Source organism: Vidua chalybeata, chromosome 5, assembly GCF_026979565.1.
Source record: "Vidua chalybeata isolate OUT-0048 chromosome 5, bVidCha1 merged haplotype, whole genome shotgun sequence".
NCBI classification, from domain to species: domain Eukaryota; kingdom Metazoa; phylum Chordata; class Aves; order Passeriformes; family Viduidae; genus Vidua; species Vidua chalybeata.
In genome coordinates this window covers 14,485,021-14,501,317 of record NC_071534.1, presented here as the reverse complement: position 1 = coordinate 14,501,317, position 16,297 = coordinate 14,485,021, and the positions used below count along the sequence as shown (strand labels likewise).

The following is a 16,297-nucleotide window of genomic DNA, read 5'->3' as shown; positions in this document are numbered from 1 at the left end:
GACCTGAAGGACAGGTCACTCGTGTGATCCTCTTGGTGCCCCTGGGTGCTGCTGATGCTCACCTGGAGCAGAGCTCCTGTTTAGTGGTCATTGAAGGAAATCTCATTCTCATGTGCCAGAATCACTCTGCGAATCCAACCAGTAAGCAAGATTGGAGATAAGTGGAGATTATCAGGGAATTTGTTTACAATCTGCACAACTGCTCCTACAAAGCCAAGACTACTCCCATGTTTGTCTGTCAGAGATTTTATGGTCGTGATAGTGGAAACATGCCACTGCACTGCTGGACTTTGTTGTTTTCAGATGCTAACACAATAGTCACTTTGTCACTGCAGTCACTGTGCTTGCCCTGTGAAGGAAGGGTTTCAAAGCTCTCAATGGACACTTTCTAAGAAGTCTAGACTTATTTTGTAAAGACAGGAAACACAAAGAGTGACTGTCATATTTTTTTCATTCTGCAGATAACTTGGCTTTTGGACTCCTGCTTTATAGCACAAAAGGGTACTATAATGACCCAGAAGAGTGGAGTCTGTCATGTTTAAGCGTTTCCTTTATTGTCTAGTATTCTTTAGGGATAATTTCTTGCACACAATCTTATACTAATTTTGTAAAAAAAAGATATCAGCAGAAGGGCAATGAGAGAAGTGGGTGGGTATGAATGACAGATCAGGGAAGATAAGACAGATATCAGGTGTAGGCTGCAAGAGTAGAACTGATTTTTTTAACAGGAGGGAATTAAAGGTCATGATGGCAGGAAATAAAGGATGGATCTAGGCTGTAAATGGAAAAGCAGAGCAAGTTTGAGACTCAGGAAGAACTTAGAGTAAGGAAGAAAACAACAAGAAGAGCTAGAAAGAAACAATAGAAATGAAATCTCATTTAATTTTATATTCCAGCCCAAATAGACCATTTTTTCTCCTTAAAGTATACAGCATGTGTTTCAGCTGATAAGTTCATGACTAGGAGGAAAAAACATCCCTGTCAAAGCTTTCATTGACTGAGAGGTGCAGTTTGGAGTAGCAGAAAATATTTTTGGGTTAAGGACATAGGTTTAGCTATAATAAGAAAGAATGATCTGGAAATGCTAGGATAAACCTTTTCATAATGTTCACAGCAATTTTTAGGACTCATTTGTGTTAGCAGCAAAAGTTTAAATTTAAGCAGCAATGGTATCAACACTGACTGTTGCTGGTGTCATCCCAGTTGAAATACCAGAGCATCCAGCATGCACCAGTTCAAGCCTTTTCACTACCTGCAGACATTGAGACCCCTGTCTCCTGCCACACTGCTTTGGGTTATGCTGGGTGTTTTGGGATGTGCTGCTTTTCATTGCTTCTGCTGACACTGTGAGCCTTTGCATACACATTCACCTGGCACTTGGATATGTATCACTGTAAGGGTGAGCCATTCCTCCTAATGTGGTGCCCAAAGCTGCAGGTGATAAAGTCATCCTCTCTTGCACAATCTCCATGCAGCAGCAGCCTGTGAAACTTGCTAAAGAAACCTCAATTAGCAAGGAAAAAAAAAAAAAAAAAACCACTGATAATAATTCAGCCCACAACAGATCTTTGGTTAGGATGTTTTCCCGAGAAGGAGGTTTAATTCTGCCCAGGACTCAAATCAATACTTTGCTGTTCACTGGTGAGGCCTTTTTTTCACTGCTTTAGCTCCTTTGGGGGCTTGGCATTTCAGCATGCTGAGCATGGCAAATAGGAAAATTTTCAGGCACCATAGTCAAAAGCAACATCTAAGAAAAGTTGCTCAAAAAATCAATGATGTTCAGAGTTTAATTTCAGGAATACGAATGGTATGATTAGTGTTGGTTTACTGAGAGGTCATCCAAAAAAAGGACAATCACATTTCTGATCAGATGATGAACTGAAAAAATAGCTACTAATTCAGTCCTCGGTAGTGGTTTAGTTTTTCTTTAAAAGAAAAGGTCTTCCATGGCCTAGAAGTGCTACAGAAGCACCCAAGCTCTCAGTGGTTTCAGGGGCCCACCACTAAGACAGCTTGGAAATCCAGGAGGATTGACATCTAATGTATGCCAGGGAACTTCAGCAGTTTCAGTCTCTAATGAACAAGCCGAGTCTTCCCAATGTAAGCATCAGAAGCAATCAAACCTTAAGGAGCAGCTGTGCCAGCTGACCCCAAGCAGAGATCCCATCTAAGGCTTAACAGCACACCTGGGCAGGGAACCAGGTCAAAAGCAACAGCAAAAAGAGAGCAAATCCCCTCATTCTTTGTATATCCTAGTCTAAGCATGCAAACTCCTCCAAAAATACTGTAAAAGAGTTCCAGTTCCCCACAGAATTAGCATACCCTTATGAGCAAGATGGTCAGGGCTGTTGATAGAATGGTCTTATTCATACAAACGAAGAATCTGGCTGGTATCTGTCCCTGTTTGTGACCTTTTTCCTCCCCTTCCAGGCACAGTCACAGCACTGAGTCATGGCACTTGAAGGAGTTCGCTGTTGCCCAGCAAAAGTGATTTTAAGCCACCATATATTGAAGTTCCCCTTCAGGAGTTTAAACCTGAAGAAGTCTTGCCTGCTGATATGTTTTCATAGGATTCCATAGGCCTTTGCTAAAAGATGTAGATGAACCAATGCATCTGGCTGCATGTAGGAACAGCAGCCCCTTCCACTCCCCCATAGTTCCCAGTGCCCAAAGCCCACTTGCAGAAGTGCTTTGGGCATTTAAGGCCTCACAGCTCTATAGAAGCTGTATTTTCTGTTCTTCCTGTGAATTTACCAGATCAGCTGGTAAGAAGAGGCTGTGCAGACTGAAGCTGCCTCAACTTCTTTTTCTTCTCTGAGAGCTCCTCCCAAACCTCTTTGGTACAGGTGCACAGCTAGCATGTCCTGGGGTAAAAATCAGTCACTTTACTACTATCTACTACAAAATGTCTCCAGATCCCCATGTTCCTGCTGCATGTAGTAGGATCACAGGCATACACACCAGGGCCTGGAAATCTGAGCTGCTTTGAGGAGGATGGAGAATCCCCAGAGGACTCTCTCAGAGATGATCAGGCTTTGTTCTGGCCATGCTGATATTTCATGTCTTCACTGCTGCCTGCAGCGTGGCTTAGAGGTACCAAAGCTGGCTGTAAGCAAGAGCTTAATACAGGGTAATTTAGCTAATTGCTCTATTTTCAACCAGAGCAAAAGTCATGAGGCCCCTGGCATCTTTAACATATGCAGGAATAAGGCAGCTGGGAATAGTGTTACTTAGGCTGGCTCTCTGGCCATCTTCCCACTCTGTACGTGTTCTACGTCCAGACACACTGAACAACCAGGGCTGTTGTATTTAACTACCTATAAAAAATGATGTTTAAAAGCTCCCTAGTGATCCAAGCTTGAAAGCAGCCAAAGGGTGACTAGAGTAAACACACAAGTTACATGAATCCATAGCTCTGCTACATTATAGTGCTATAACAGTATGCACACAGCACATTCCACATTTATGGAGCTCTTTCTGTTTAAAGAGAGAAGGGCTCTTCCATTTCCACTTCCACTGAAGCTAATTCATTTGACTACATGATATACTCCAGATAATCTGCTGGATGCATGTTAGGCATACAGAAGTAATTCTCCTTTGAAGGTGTATTTTCCACCAGCCAGCACTCAGTGATGCTCACACCCAGTAACCTGCATCATGAAGTCCTACTGCAATGAAAGTATCTCAATTAGCATGAGCTCTTTCTAGCATTAGATCTTTCCACTGCACCCCATGGTGCATGGCCAGTATTTTCCTCTGACCAGGACTGTGGCTCCCTTGGATTATTCCTGATGTCCTAGATGCAGATACTTTGTTTTTCAAAGAAAGGAGGGAAAATAGACCTTCTGCACCACACCTCTTTGTCAAGAGAGCTTTCCCATCAGTACAGGACAGGCATCATTTCTGTCATATTTTTGTGGAGTCTCTGCTACACAGAGGGGGAAGGAGGAGGACAGCCAGTCATGTCCCTGCCCTCCCCAGCTGTGCTGTCACAACTCAGGACTGTGGCTTCTTCCATCTTTGCCACTGGTTAGTCGGTACAAACTCCCCATCACTTCTGCATGGGGCTCTGCCTGCCTTTGGAGGCTGCACTGCATGTCCTGCAGCAAGCAGGGTGGGAGCCCTTGCACTGCTGCCCAGAGGGACTCAGGCTCAAGAGGGGACCAATGCTTACAGTACTTCTTAGACGCTGGGAGGAACTTTCTATTCCAGCAGCCCCATTAATCAAGTGAAATCTTTTAATCAATGTTTTTTCACATGTTGTCTGACAATCATTTCTGTTTCTTTTTCGATGGAGTCCAATGGGATCATGAAAGAGTAATGTGCTTTCTCTAAATGCTACCTTTATTGCCATGTTTGATAAATGGTCATTATTTAAATTGATCTGGAATGCCTGAAGGGGGTGATTTAAAACCGCCTAACCCTCCCTAAGTTTGCCATGAAACCACTGCCAAATGCTTGTTTGAGCATTTCTAAACTGAATTTGTCAGATTTTCTTTGCTCATCCTGTTGATCAGGCAGACAGAGGCATGTTTTTCCCATCTTGCTTTCTGCTAATACCACCTTTCCTCCGCATGAGTAGTGATTGTAACTGAAGGCTATTAAACCTCATTTAATTCAAATGTAGTTCAGTTCTTGATCAGTCCCACTGGGGAAGCAGGTTCAGCAACAAGTCACTGTCCTGGAGGAAACCCTGATCATCCAGTGCCTACTCCTGGCTAGCTTAGTTAGATTTTCAGCTGGTTTTCTAAATTCATTCTGTGTTTGCAACTGGAAGTCCCTGCAGCTGTCTCTGCTAAATTACCTTTCTGTAAGGTGCAGTGCAATAGGCTTGTTCCTGCACTTCAGTACCAAATTCCCATTGATCAGGCCACCAGGGAAGAGCTGAATGCTTTGAGAGTCCCCAGGATGCCTGGACTGCTCAGCACTGTAGAGTTGAGAAGGATCACAGAAGGATGATGCTCATAGTTTGAAGCAAAAAGTAAAGAGCAGACGCCAAAGAGGGTGGCATGGCCTCACCAATATCTATGTCCAATACATCCAAGGTCTCACAAAAGGGTCCTCCTGACAGACGTCCTGGTTGAGAGGTGGGAGCAAACACAGCTGTGTTGCCCTCCTTTCCTGCTGGAAAAGGCACAGAGGGAAGCACAGCATGATGGATTCTGTGTCCATACACATAATAACACCCGCTGGCGGAGGCCCCCTCCCTCAGTCACCCTGAACCCCAGCTTTGGGGGTTTGGCTCACCTTACACCAGTGGTGAGATACAGCAATGCCAAGGGTCTTTCCCACATCAGGAGTTGAGAAACATGCTGTGGTATCCCATGGCCAGCCAGGTGTTTCCTGGGGGTGAAAGATGTGCCAACTCTTACCCTTGATGGTTTTTCAACACAAGGCAAAGGTCCAGACCAACTTGCGGCTTGGAGGGTAGGGGACAGGTGACAGCAGATTTCCTCAGCTAATCCTTTTCTCTCTGTATCCACAGCCCACTCCTCCAGCCCCACATCCCACTGCGGTGGCTACTGCTGGCTGCTGGGCTTTCCTCTGGCACTCTGCTCCCGGCTTGGGGATTGGGTGCCAGGGCTGAACCAAAGCCAGGGTGAGGGCCTGGGAGGGCTGTGCCCAGTCTCGTCCCACCGCCTGCCCCACGCTGCTGGCCGTGGCCAGCTCTCTCAGCATCGCAGCCACCTCTCGCCGCCTCGCCGCTCTCCCTGGCTGCCAGGAGTGTTTCTGCTGACTAGACGCTGAAGTTGGCAGAGGTGGCATTCAGGAAGCAGCCAGCAGGTTAATCCTCCTAATAATTTGTAGCCTGAAGGACACAGAGAACTGACATAGAAAGCGTTGATGCTGTGGGTTTCTATGGCATTTAAATTTCATCCTGGTCTTGATATTTGCATATCAATTACCCAGAAAAGAAGGGGGGGAGGAAGGGCAGAGGTTATGTGGGACCTAAGAAAATACTGAGAGCAATAGTCCAGCAAGCACAGGTCTTATTGCAAAAAATTATGCTGACTGCCTACCAACACTTTTCTTTCTTTAGCAAGTCCTCCCCATCTCTTTCTGTCTTTTACTTTGCTTTTTTTCCTCCTGAATCCCCTGTAAATGGAGCATGGGCAGATTAGCTTGTTCCCCTTCATTCCTGCTTGTCCAAAATGAACATTAAAAAGAGAAGGAGAGAGAAAGGGAAAAAAAAACCCAAACTCAAAATGCCTGGAGCCATGGCTTGTGGATAAAAAACAGCTGCACATGAAAAACAATTGATGTGGGGTTTGAGCTATTATGGCTTGGAGAATGAAACACCAACTCACCCTTCCAGAAAGATGGCAAAGCCTTTAAAAAGTATTATTGAAAAAAGGGTTTGAGGTTGGGGTTTTTATAGCAGTGGATGTAGAGAATTTAATGCACTTTCATCCAGCCTTGTGCACTGCCAGGCAATCCCCTGCAGCAGTGGACTTGGGACTGACCTTTCTTCCTAAAACAAATCCCTGTCAGAAGGCATTTTGGTGCTGCTAGTCAGAGAAGTGTAGCAGCTATTGGACCTCCTGGATACCTGAAACAGCCTTAACCCTCTCATCCCTCCCATGAGAGGACTGTACGTAGAAGCAATACCTGCCTTCATAACCAGGTGATGAACACTTACTGGAGTGGGGAGACCCATTCCCACACTAAAAGGACCAATGCTATACACAGAGTAACAAGGATTCAAAACTTTACCAGACTAGATAGCAAACAGGTTTTCCTGTGATTAATGAAGGGGCTTAGCACTATGTGCCAGGCGCAGAAGTCTACCCAAGAGACTGTCATGGGCCCAGTTTGCCCTCACATAAAATGTGAAGTGCAGTGAGTAACTCCAGGATTTCTTCTTCCTCTCTTTTTCAGGTTCCTGACTGACCCATTGCATTTTTTCCTAGTTGTTGGCAGAAATAGGATGTTTTCCATCCACATTACATCTTCCATCTGAAGAATAGCACTATCACTGTATAATCACTCTGTGACTTGACTTTCAATTACATTGAATTCCATAAATCCCATGAGAGTGCTCCCATTCTTATATGCACACTGGTCGAGCATGCAAAATACTTGGCTCCAAAAAGTTAAATCAGTCACTGGGTAAAAGGCAAATGGCTCCCTCATTTTCTCCAGTTGTTTCTAGGGTATTGTCATGTATAATAATTCATCTTTAACAGGAATTGGCATATCACAGAGCACGTGAACAGATTGCCCAGAGAGGCTTTGCAGTTGCCCTCATTGGAGACGTTCAAGAACTGTCTGGACTCAATCCTGTGCAATCTGCTCTAGGATGACCCTGCTTGAGGGAGGGTGGACCATATGACCCATTGTGGTCCCTTCCAGTCTTACCCAGTCTGTGATTCTGTGGCACTGTGAATATGGAGCTTTAATCAGTAACGTTTGCTCTGGGTTTTCCTTTGGTTTATTTTCATACAGAAAACCTGGGAATCGAGTTGTTTCAAAATCTCGTGAGTCAGTGAAAGGTTTTTGTTGCTTATTGGATGATGGCTGGAAGATTTTCAGTGATTTGCAAAAAAAAAAAAAAAAAATTGGAGAAGTACAAGAGTTAACAAGGTGTTTTAATAGGAAGAATTAAAGATGTAGTACCACAATAGAGAGGTCGGAGGTGACTTCAGACCCCATCCAAAATCCACTTATCAGCTGTCAACTTCCATTGACTTCAGTGGGTTTTAAATCAAAACCGTATTTTTTATTGAAACAAATTTCTATTCCTTTCTACAAAGTTCTTCTAACATGTTTAAATGTGTGCATGGTACACCAACCTCCGTTCATAGCTAGCAGAGAGGATCATCTCCTGAAAATTGCAACAGCCACAAGATCTGGATCAACCAAATTTTCTCTGAAATCAGTAGGACTGCTAATCCAGTAGATCCTTCATGTAAACAGTAACATCACCAAATCCTACACAGTACAGGACCAGTTCTACTGCTGAGCAGAGTGAGATACATCCAGTCCTGCCCAGAGGACACTGAAAGGGTCCCTCAACGAAAAATAATTAACAAACTAAAAGTAAGCATCTCTAGAGCTAAAACACATAGGTAATTGCTCAGCTGGAATTGCTGCCCTGCAGTTACACTGCTTGGCAGAGACTGCTCTGATCCAGCCTCTCACCTCCCCACCAAACTGTGATGCTCTGTTTGGGTAGCACCTCCACACCGTGCACAGCACTGAGCAGGCCATGCCCAGTTGGTGGAGGAGCAGTGAATGAACCAGCAGGCTCAAACAGCACACGTCACACCACTTAAAATAGTCAGGCATGTCTGAAGGACTGCACCGACCCCAAGGGCCTCCAGTTAAACTGTAACAGGAGTTCTGCATACTTACACAGATGCCAACAGACAAAATGCTGATCTTTGAACAAGCTTCTAGTTAAAAATAAGTTTGATCTTTTGAATTTTTGAGATTTTTTTCATTTTTAGACTTTTTAGACAAAAGTCTAAACCAGGTGGCTCTAACTGGGTGAGGTATTTCTGCCCCCCCCCACCCCGTCGCCCATGGTCTGATTCTAAATTTAGCTTCATACAGTGACTTGAAAGTTTTACTCCCATCTCATCCTTACCCTTGGCAGGGTGCTTGGGGAGGGGATTCACTGAGGATCATCTCTCCTCACACGATTCAGTGCTGGGATTTTGCACTGACAGATAAGACCAAGACCAAAAGGCTTCTGCTTCCACTCCCCAGGGATAGCATCATGCCTTTGGGGACCTCTGCCAAGGCAGCTGGCTCCTTCCTTCAGGTTACCTCCTCAGCATCTCTGAGAAGGCAGAGGCCATGCCTCCAGGCTTGTCATCCCTGATTATTTCCTTCACACTTACTGTGACACGTCTGTTGATGGAATGTCATTACCTTTAAAGACTTCCTACATAGAATTGAGAAATGCATACACCCGACAGGTGATCTTATTCTGAGCCTTTCCATCTACCTGTCTACCTACAGCCACACTGCAGGAATCATGGAATCTCAGAATGGCTTGGGTTGAAAGGGGCCAAATATCATCTAGCATCTACCCTCTGCCATGGGGAGGGACACCTTCCACAAGCCCAGGTTGCAACTCAAAGCTAACCTGGCCCTGAACACTTCCAGTGATGGGGCATCCACAACTTCTCCAAGCCATTCTGTTCCAGTGCCTCACCACCCTCACAGTGAAAGGTGATGAACTATCAAATGACAGCTGTAAAAAACTCTTGCTCTTCTTTAACTAGCAGTACAGTATGAACCCAAAAGCTCACGATCCTGAAGAAATTTGGTGAGAGGTGTACATTCGCCTCCTCTCAAATAAGTGATTTTTCTTCCTCTGGCAACTCAAGAGGCAACACTGACTGATAAAGGAAATAAAACTGTGCTGAAACATCTCTGTGCCCTTCTAACCTCCTGGTGAACTCCCAGCAGCCCTGTGAAGCAGCAGACAAGAGCACCATCCTGGGAAGATGCCCACAGTTTGTGGTGATGTATAGCTCCCCAGGCTGTATTCACTGAGCCACAGGCTTGGGTGCACTCATGGCTGCAGGTGTGTGCAGGTCCCATGGACCCTCCAGGAGCCAGGAAAGGGGTGCAGGAGGATAAGAGTTTCCCATGGCCCAAGTGGCAGACTGTAAGGCCTCCAACAAGTAAAACAAATTCCTCTAGGAAGAGCAGAGCTGATAGGCAAGAAAGTGTAGCTGAGTTATTTAGTCCTCTTAGACTAAATGAGCCAGGCACATGAGCCAGGCAGCATCTCAAAGGAGTGGGATCATGCCATCAAGCTCTCAAATGTATGGATACCTAAGATGACTTCGGGATGTCATCTCTGAGGTTATCTGGAAATTGTCCTTTATTCTCTCCAGTTTTCTATTCCATTAATCTGTTTCAGCAATATCCAGCCTCCTGCTCTGACAATGCTGTGAGTTTGTCCCGAGCACATGCTCTCTCCCTCTCCTATCCCCACAATAATCCCCACACCACTCATTTCCATTCACTGGACACTGCTCTTCCCTCTTCCAATTTAAGCCTGAGCCTGTTTGCACTCTCTCTCTCCAGCTTGTGATAGCACCATTCACCTCCTTCAAAATTTTTGTTCTGCCATTTTTCAGTCCAGATCATCTCCCTCCCTCCTGACTCAGGGATTTCTCCAGAGCCATCCTCTACTCCTGTCAGGTCTTGTCTTCTGCCCTATCAAGAAAACTACTCCTGCTGCATATGGACCTCAACCTGCTCTGTGCTCCTGATGCCAAAAGGGTTGACACAGTAGTGTGAGGTCTTGCTCAGGTCCACCCAGACTTATCACCCTACAGCAGACTTATCACCTGGCACTGTCGATGTAGAAGGAACTATGAGTTATGAGTTGCAATGGAGATAAATTCCCCCACCTGTGGCTTTTCATTTCCCAGCCCTACAGAATGTGACTGCTGCAACCTGTCTGTAACAACACAAACCCCTGCGTGATTCCTTGGCAATACATCACCATTTTGAAAGATGCAAGGCAGAAAGCCTCTGGAACACCCTTTACCTCTGTGGTCACTGCTATAAGGAGGCTCAGATGTGTGGAAGCATCCCACACCATGACAGTCAGGCTGCAGGAAAAGCCCCTGAGTAGCTCACAAGTAGCCATGGGGACTCAACAGCTGCCTGGGGGCTAGAAGTCCCTGTCTAGAAGCTCTCACCTGGAGGGCAGAAAAAAACAGTGGCAAAATGCTTCCCTGTGGCATGTAACTCAGCACTGAAAATTGGAAATATGGCAAAAAAACCTTCCTCTACCTTTTAAGGTAAAGACATAGAGATAACACTGTCCAGTCAGATGATTATGCACTAAATACTTTTCAGTGAGTATTTTGATGATGATATAATCCTAGCAGCTCAAAATGTGTGGTTCTTTTGAAATGCATTACAGGAAGCAGCAGGGTAATCCTAAGATACTGTCACACTGCTTTTGAAAACGGAATTGTTCTTAAATTGTCCAAGTTCAAAATGCAGAGAATGACATATTGTAGAATTTTGTAGCTCTTGCAACATGCTCGCCTCCCAGATTAGATTCAGGTAAGTAAAAAAAAAAAAAAAAGACTGCTCAGAAGTGCTCCACCGTTGCTCTCTTAATGGTCCTTTTCTGAGACCTAAAAAGGTCTGATGGCAAACAGTGGATGTAACTGTCTTTTCCTATTTTCAGAGCCCAAAACTGCTGTTGCAGTATGGTGACCGGTGCTATCGAATCTATCAGACCATATGGGAGCTAAGCCATAGATTGCCACGTCCCAGGAAAGAAGGGAAAACCTCTCACGTTTACGTGGCTCCATCGCTCAGTTACCAGAAGAGCCGATAAAACAAGTAACGTCTTTAAAGTTGAGCGGCCCGGGGTTACCTGCGGTAAAGTCCCTCGTTTGAAACAGAGCCGGGCCGGAGGAGGGCTGCCTTGTGCAGCTTCACTTCCACCCTCTGTGCCCTGACAGCGCGCCCGGGCTCGGAAGTCGAAGCCTCCGGGGATTGGCGAGGGGTAAGCCCCTGTCCCGGGGGATCGCGGATCTCTCTCCGTCTCCGGGCACCAGCCCGCCCGCCTTGGGCTGCCGCGGCGGAGCCGCTGGTGCTGCGGGGACGGGGCAGGGGGTGTGTACGTGTGTGTGTGGACGGGTGCCCTCCGCTGCAGTACCGCGCCTGGCCGCGCACCGGCAACAGCCCCCCGCGGCGCGGCGGCCCCGGCGGGCGGGCGGGAGGGCAGGGCGGCGGCGGGCGGGGCGGGGCGCGGGGCGGTGCGCGGGCGCTGCGCGGCGGGCGGCGGGCGGCGCGGGGCGCGGGGCGGTGCGCGGCGGGCGGCGGTGCCGCGCGGGGCGCTGATGCCGCGCGGGGCCGGTCGCGCCGCGGGGCGGCGGGGCGCGCAGGGCGGGCGGCCACGGGGCGCTCGGCCATGGGGCGCGGGATGCGGCTGGCGCTGCTGCTGCTGGGCGCCGCCGCCGCCGCTGCAGGTGGGTCGTGACCGGCCGCGCTCGGCGTTCTCCGTCCTCCGCGGGCGTGCGAGGTAGATACGCGCCGCGTGTGCGTGTGCGGGTACGCGCGTGTGCTGGAGCGTCCGCGCCCCTGTGCGCGGAGTACGCGGGCGTGCGCACGCACGGGGAACCGCACGGACGCGTGTGCGCACTGTGCTCACACGCGTCGGTCTCCGTACGCACGTGTCCGCACACACGCACGTACGCCTCTACGTACGCATATATGTGCGCACAGGCTGGGTGCGCGTGTGTCCGCACATGCGGTGCGTGTCGGTACGCGGTGTGCGCGGATGGGTGCGGAAAGGCAGGGGCCGGGATGCGCGTCCCCCCCGCGCCGCAGACAAAGAGGGGTCCGGCCGCGCCGCACCGCACTGTGCTGCGCGGAGCCGCCCCTGCCCGCGGAGCCTCCGGCGGATCGGCGAGGCCGGGTGGGCTCGGGCCGGGGCTTCAGGGGATGCCGCGGAAGCGGGGCCCGGCTGCGGAGCGCTGCGGGTGGCAGTGGCGGGGCGCTGCGGGCTCCGCAGGCGCTTTAGGCGGCGGTGCCCCGAGCCGTCGGGGTGCGGAGGAGGGTGGGCAGGGTTTTCAAAGCCCCTTCCCGCAGCGTAAACACTTCGCGCTCAGAGCTGCCCGCAGCGGGGTCCCGCAGCAGACACACTCGGGCATAAACAGTTTGCGTAACGCTTCCTCAGCCGGGTGCAAGCCGAGTGCCAAATCTCTTTTTTAAAAAGAAGAAAAAAACTCTGATGGGAAACAAACATTTAATCAGGCATAAGATATAAACGAAACATCACAAGGCATGTGTTGCCAAAATGCTTAAGCAGGAAGCATATGATTTTCCATGGATGTTTTCCCAGGTGAGTCATGGTACTTGCTGCATGTTCTTACTCATTACTGAAGGTCCCAGTCTGGTGGCATGTACAGTAGATAGAATGGGAAGATTCAGTTGGGCAGATGCATTAAGTGCAATAGAGAAAAGCACATTTTTCAGGGCTGTGGCAGACCACTTGTGAACTTGTGACTGCCAGCATAGAAATCTCTATGCTCTCAATTTGTCCTTTTACTGAATTCCTGTGGCAGCCAGTGTTACACTAGAAAGCTGTCACTTTTCATAACATGAAGTGCTCTGCATCGGTCATGCAACTCTTTTCCAATTCAAGTGAAAACAAACACCCTTTCAAAGGGGGTTTCCTCTCCCCCCTTTCTGCCCCTGGGACCCAAGTCTATGTGCCAGCAGCATTTCTCAAACCCTGCTGAAGCCAAGGTCCCATGCCCCAGATCTGATACCGGATGAGGAAGGGACCCTCAATGCCTGGCCCGAAGACAGCTGCAGTCAGTGACCGTGCATGACCAGGGCTGGAGCATACCCCGATCTGGGAGCAATCAAATACTCTCAGCTCCCGGGGTCTGACATGGGATTTTGTAGCCAAAGCCTCCCAGCTGGGCTTAGGCAGAGCCTTGTCCCTGCCCTGGGGCCATCTACGACAGCCCTACCACCAACTGCAGTCACGGGAAACCTCCCATTGACCAGGTCCTCCTCCACTGCATTCCTGGAGACAGCAGTCTGGTGTGCAAAAAACAAAAGGACTTGATGAACACAAACAGTAATCTCAACCTGTCGGATGGGGCTGACTGAGCCCTGCTCTTCCTACCACTTCCCAAATCTGCTTTGCAGTCACACAACTGAGGGAACCGCAGTAAATGTTCATCTATTTGTGTAGCGGCCAAGTGCACTGTGTTACACGTAAGCCAAAGAATCCAGGAAAGCAGCCAAAGACATAAATTAGGCCAACTACTGGCTAGCCTGACTGATAATATGATAATAGCACTTAACTTACCTACCCCTCAGGAAAGCTAGGTAGGTTAGTTAATGTTTATACAGCGCTTTGAAAGGGATGTTCAGGAGTTGTAGGTGATATTACATTGACCTTACAGTTCTATTTGTTTGCTTTTCTAGAACAAACATATTCTGCACAGTTACTATAGGTCATCTCCAACACAGCTTTACCAGCACACTGTAGGAAGCTAACTTGACTGAGCATTTTTTGTTCACTAAAAATTTCCCAAGACGGCTTACCCAGTGAAATCCAGAGACTGGATTCAGAAGTGCCTTGTACTGGGTGCATAGCAAACAGCGCTCCACAGCTGTTCTGAGGAGACACTATAGAAAACCTGTATAGAACTTTCGTGGTAAAAATGGTTTTTATCCAGGGTGCTTCTTGAGGAGCAGGAGAAATGGGGGATGCTATCAGGCTTGGAAGGCTTAGCACTGCTAGTGCATAATATAGCTTAATTGCAATTATGACACTGTAGGCAAATGCTGAATAAAGATATAATAAATAAATCCCAGATAAAGGATTTATTGGATGCTAAACTGAAATGACCTACAGACATAACAAAAATGCTAAGAAGACATTAATTGGTGCACAAAGCTGATTGTGTATGACTGGCCTGATGATAAAGAAGACATTATGCACCTCAGATGCTTTGACCTCCACACATCCAAGTCAACAGAGATTTTTTTTTTATGTTAAACAATTCCCCAAATACCGCTTTGACCTACTCTTAAGTTTATTAATAAAAAGTTGGAGAGCCCCTAATCAAGCATTGCTGCACCAAGAGTTACACTGATTACATGTGAGAGTTACATGGTTTCACAGTAAAGCCCATGGTGATTTTATTTTTCTTTGACTCTATAACTGTGGATTTTAAAATTGACAGGATTTCCAGAAAAGCTTGAACAAAAGCCACAGAGCCTCAGCTGTGTGGCAGCTTGCCAGCATAATTTCAACCAAAACTTTTTTTTTTTTTCTTTCATTTACACACACCAGCAACAGCCTTTCCAAACTTAAGCCTTTACTACAATTAAACACTGGTGTCAGCAGCAGTTTCTGATTGTGGGAAAATTTGGGATAGGGATGGAGTGGTGGGAAAGGGGGTGAAGACTTGAGGTCTTTGCTGGTAGGTGATATTCCTGTGGTCTCTCACACCCTGACACCTGATGTGCTGCACGGTGGGTTGGGTTGCAGCAGCGCTGTCCCCCATGGCAGTCTCCTGGCCTCATGGCAGCATGCTGCCTTGGCGGCAGCTTGCCTTTCTTCTGCTTTTTCCGCTTCCCCAGGGCTGCCTGGATCCCTGTGGAGGCCTCGGGGCATGGGTGGCATGGCCCTGAAGCCTCAGCCCTGCTCTGGTGGCCCCGGGCGGGAGGGCAGGGCGTACCCAACTCTCCCCATCAGCTGCCTGCTCTGCGTCTCTTGATAGGTAGGGATCTTCCCAAGTGCAGGGAAACCCTGAAAGGTTTAGGGGTGGCTTTTTTTCCTCTTATAGAGGCAATGAGCTCCACAGAGGGGAAAGCTGAGCAGCAGTGCCACACTGTTCCACAGCCCCTCCAGGGCTCGGTGGGTACCAGCGGCACACGGTTTCGGCGGGGGCAGCGTGCCGCGGGACGTGTCTGCTCTGACGGGGTGAGGTGCTCCCACCTCAGGAGCCGCCTCCAGCCCCCGCTCTCTGCCCCGCAGGTCTGGGCGGCGTGGCGGCAGCGAGCAGTCCCTGCGAGAAGGCCTGCAACCCTCGGATGGGCGACCTGGCGCACGGGCGGGCGCTGCGCACCGAGACGTCCTGCGGCGCCCGCGCCGCCGAGCGCTTCTGCAGCTACAGCGAGGACGCGGAGCGGCGCTGCCGGCGCCCCTCGTGCGGCCGCTGCAGCGGCGCCCACGAGGAGCTGGCGCACCCCCCCGCCGCCATGGCCGACTCCCCGTTCCGCCTGCCCCGCACCTGGTGGCAGGCGGCCCAGGATGCCACCCGCGAGACCATCCGCCTGGACCTGGAAACCGCCTTCTACTTCACTCACTTGATTATGGTCTTCAAGTCGCCCAGGCCGGCTGCCATGGTGCTGGAGCGCTCCCAGGACTTCGGCGAGACGTGGAAGCCTTACAAATACTTTGCTGCCAACTGTTCGGCCACCTTCGGGCTGGAGGATGACGTGAGGCAGAGAGGAGCCATTTGCACTTCCAGATATTCGAGCCCCTTCCCCTGCACTGGAGGAGAGGTAAGTCTGCCTGGCTGGGACGAGAGAGAGCCCCCGCTCCAGCCCCCTTTCTCTCTGCAATCTCTGCACCCGTGTTTGCACTTCATATTTCACTACACCGGCATCTCTTGTCATCGCACGTATTTCACAAGGCGAATTAACGTAATTCATTCCTAGATGATGTAGGCACCACGCTGCCTCTTGCTTTGCTGCCTTCATAGTCCCTCTCTTTAAAAAAAAAATCCTTTCCTTTCGCCTGGTGAACCTCGCTGCACAACTGCAACCTAGGCAC

General features: G+C 48.9%; 1 protein-coding gene across 2 annotated transcripts in view; it reads left to right on the top strand.

Moving 5' to 3' along the window:
- Positions 1-11,890: 11,890 nt before the first annotated feature.
- The window catches only part of NTN4 (netrin 4), a 47,764-nt gene continuing 43,357 nt past the window's right edge, over positions 11,891-16,297 (top strand). Inside the window, exons 1-2 of one of the 2 annotated variants that reach the window (XM_053944076.1) lie at positions 11,891-11,960; positions 15,497-16,026. In XM_053944076.1, coding sequence (XP_053800051.1) covers positions 11,903-11,960; positions 15,497-16,026 — 588 coding nt within the window. In that variant the 5' untranslated portion in view covers positions 11,891-11,902. Of the gene's footprint in view, positions 11,961-12,530; positions 12,836-15,496; positions 16,027-16,297 lie in introns of those variants that run through there. The other variant, XM_053944077.1, reaches the window with a different exon arrangement.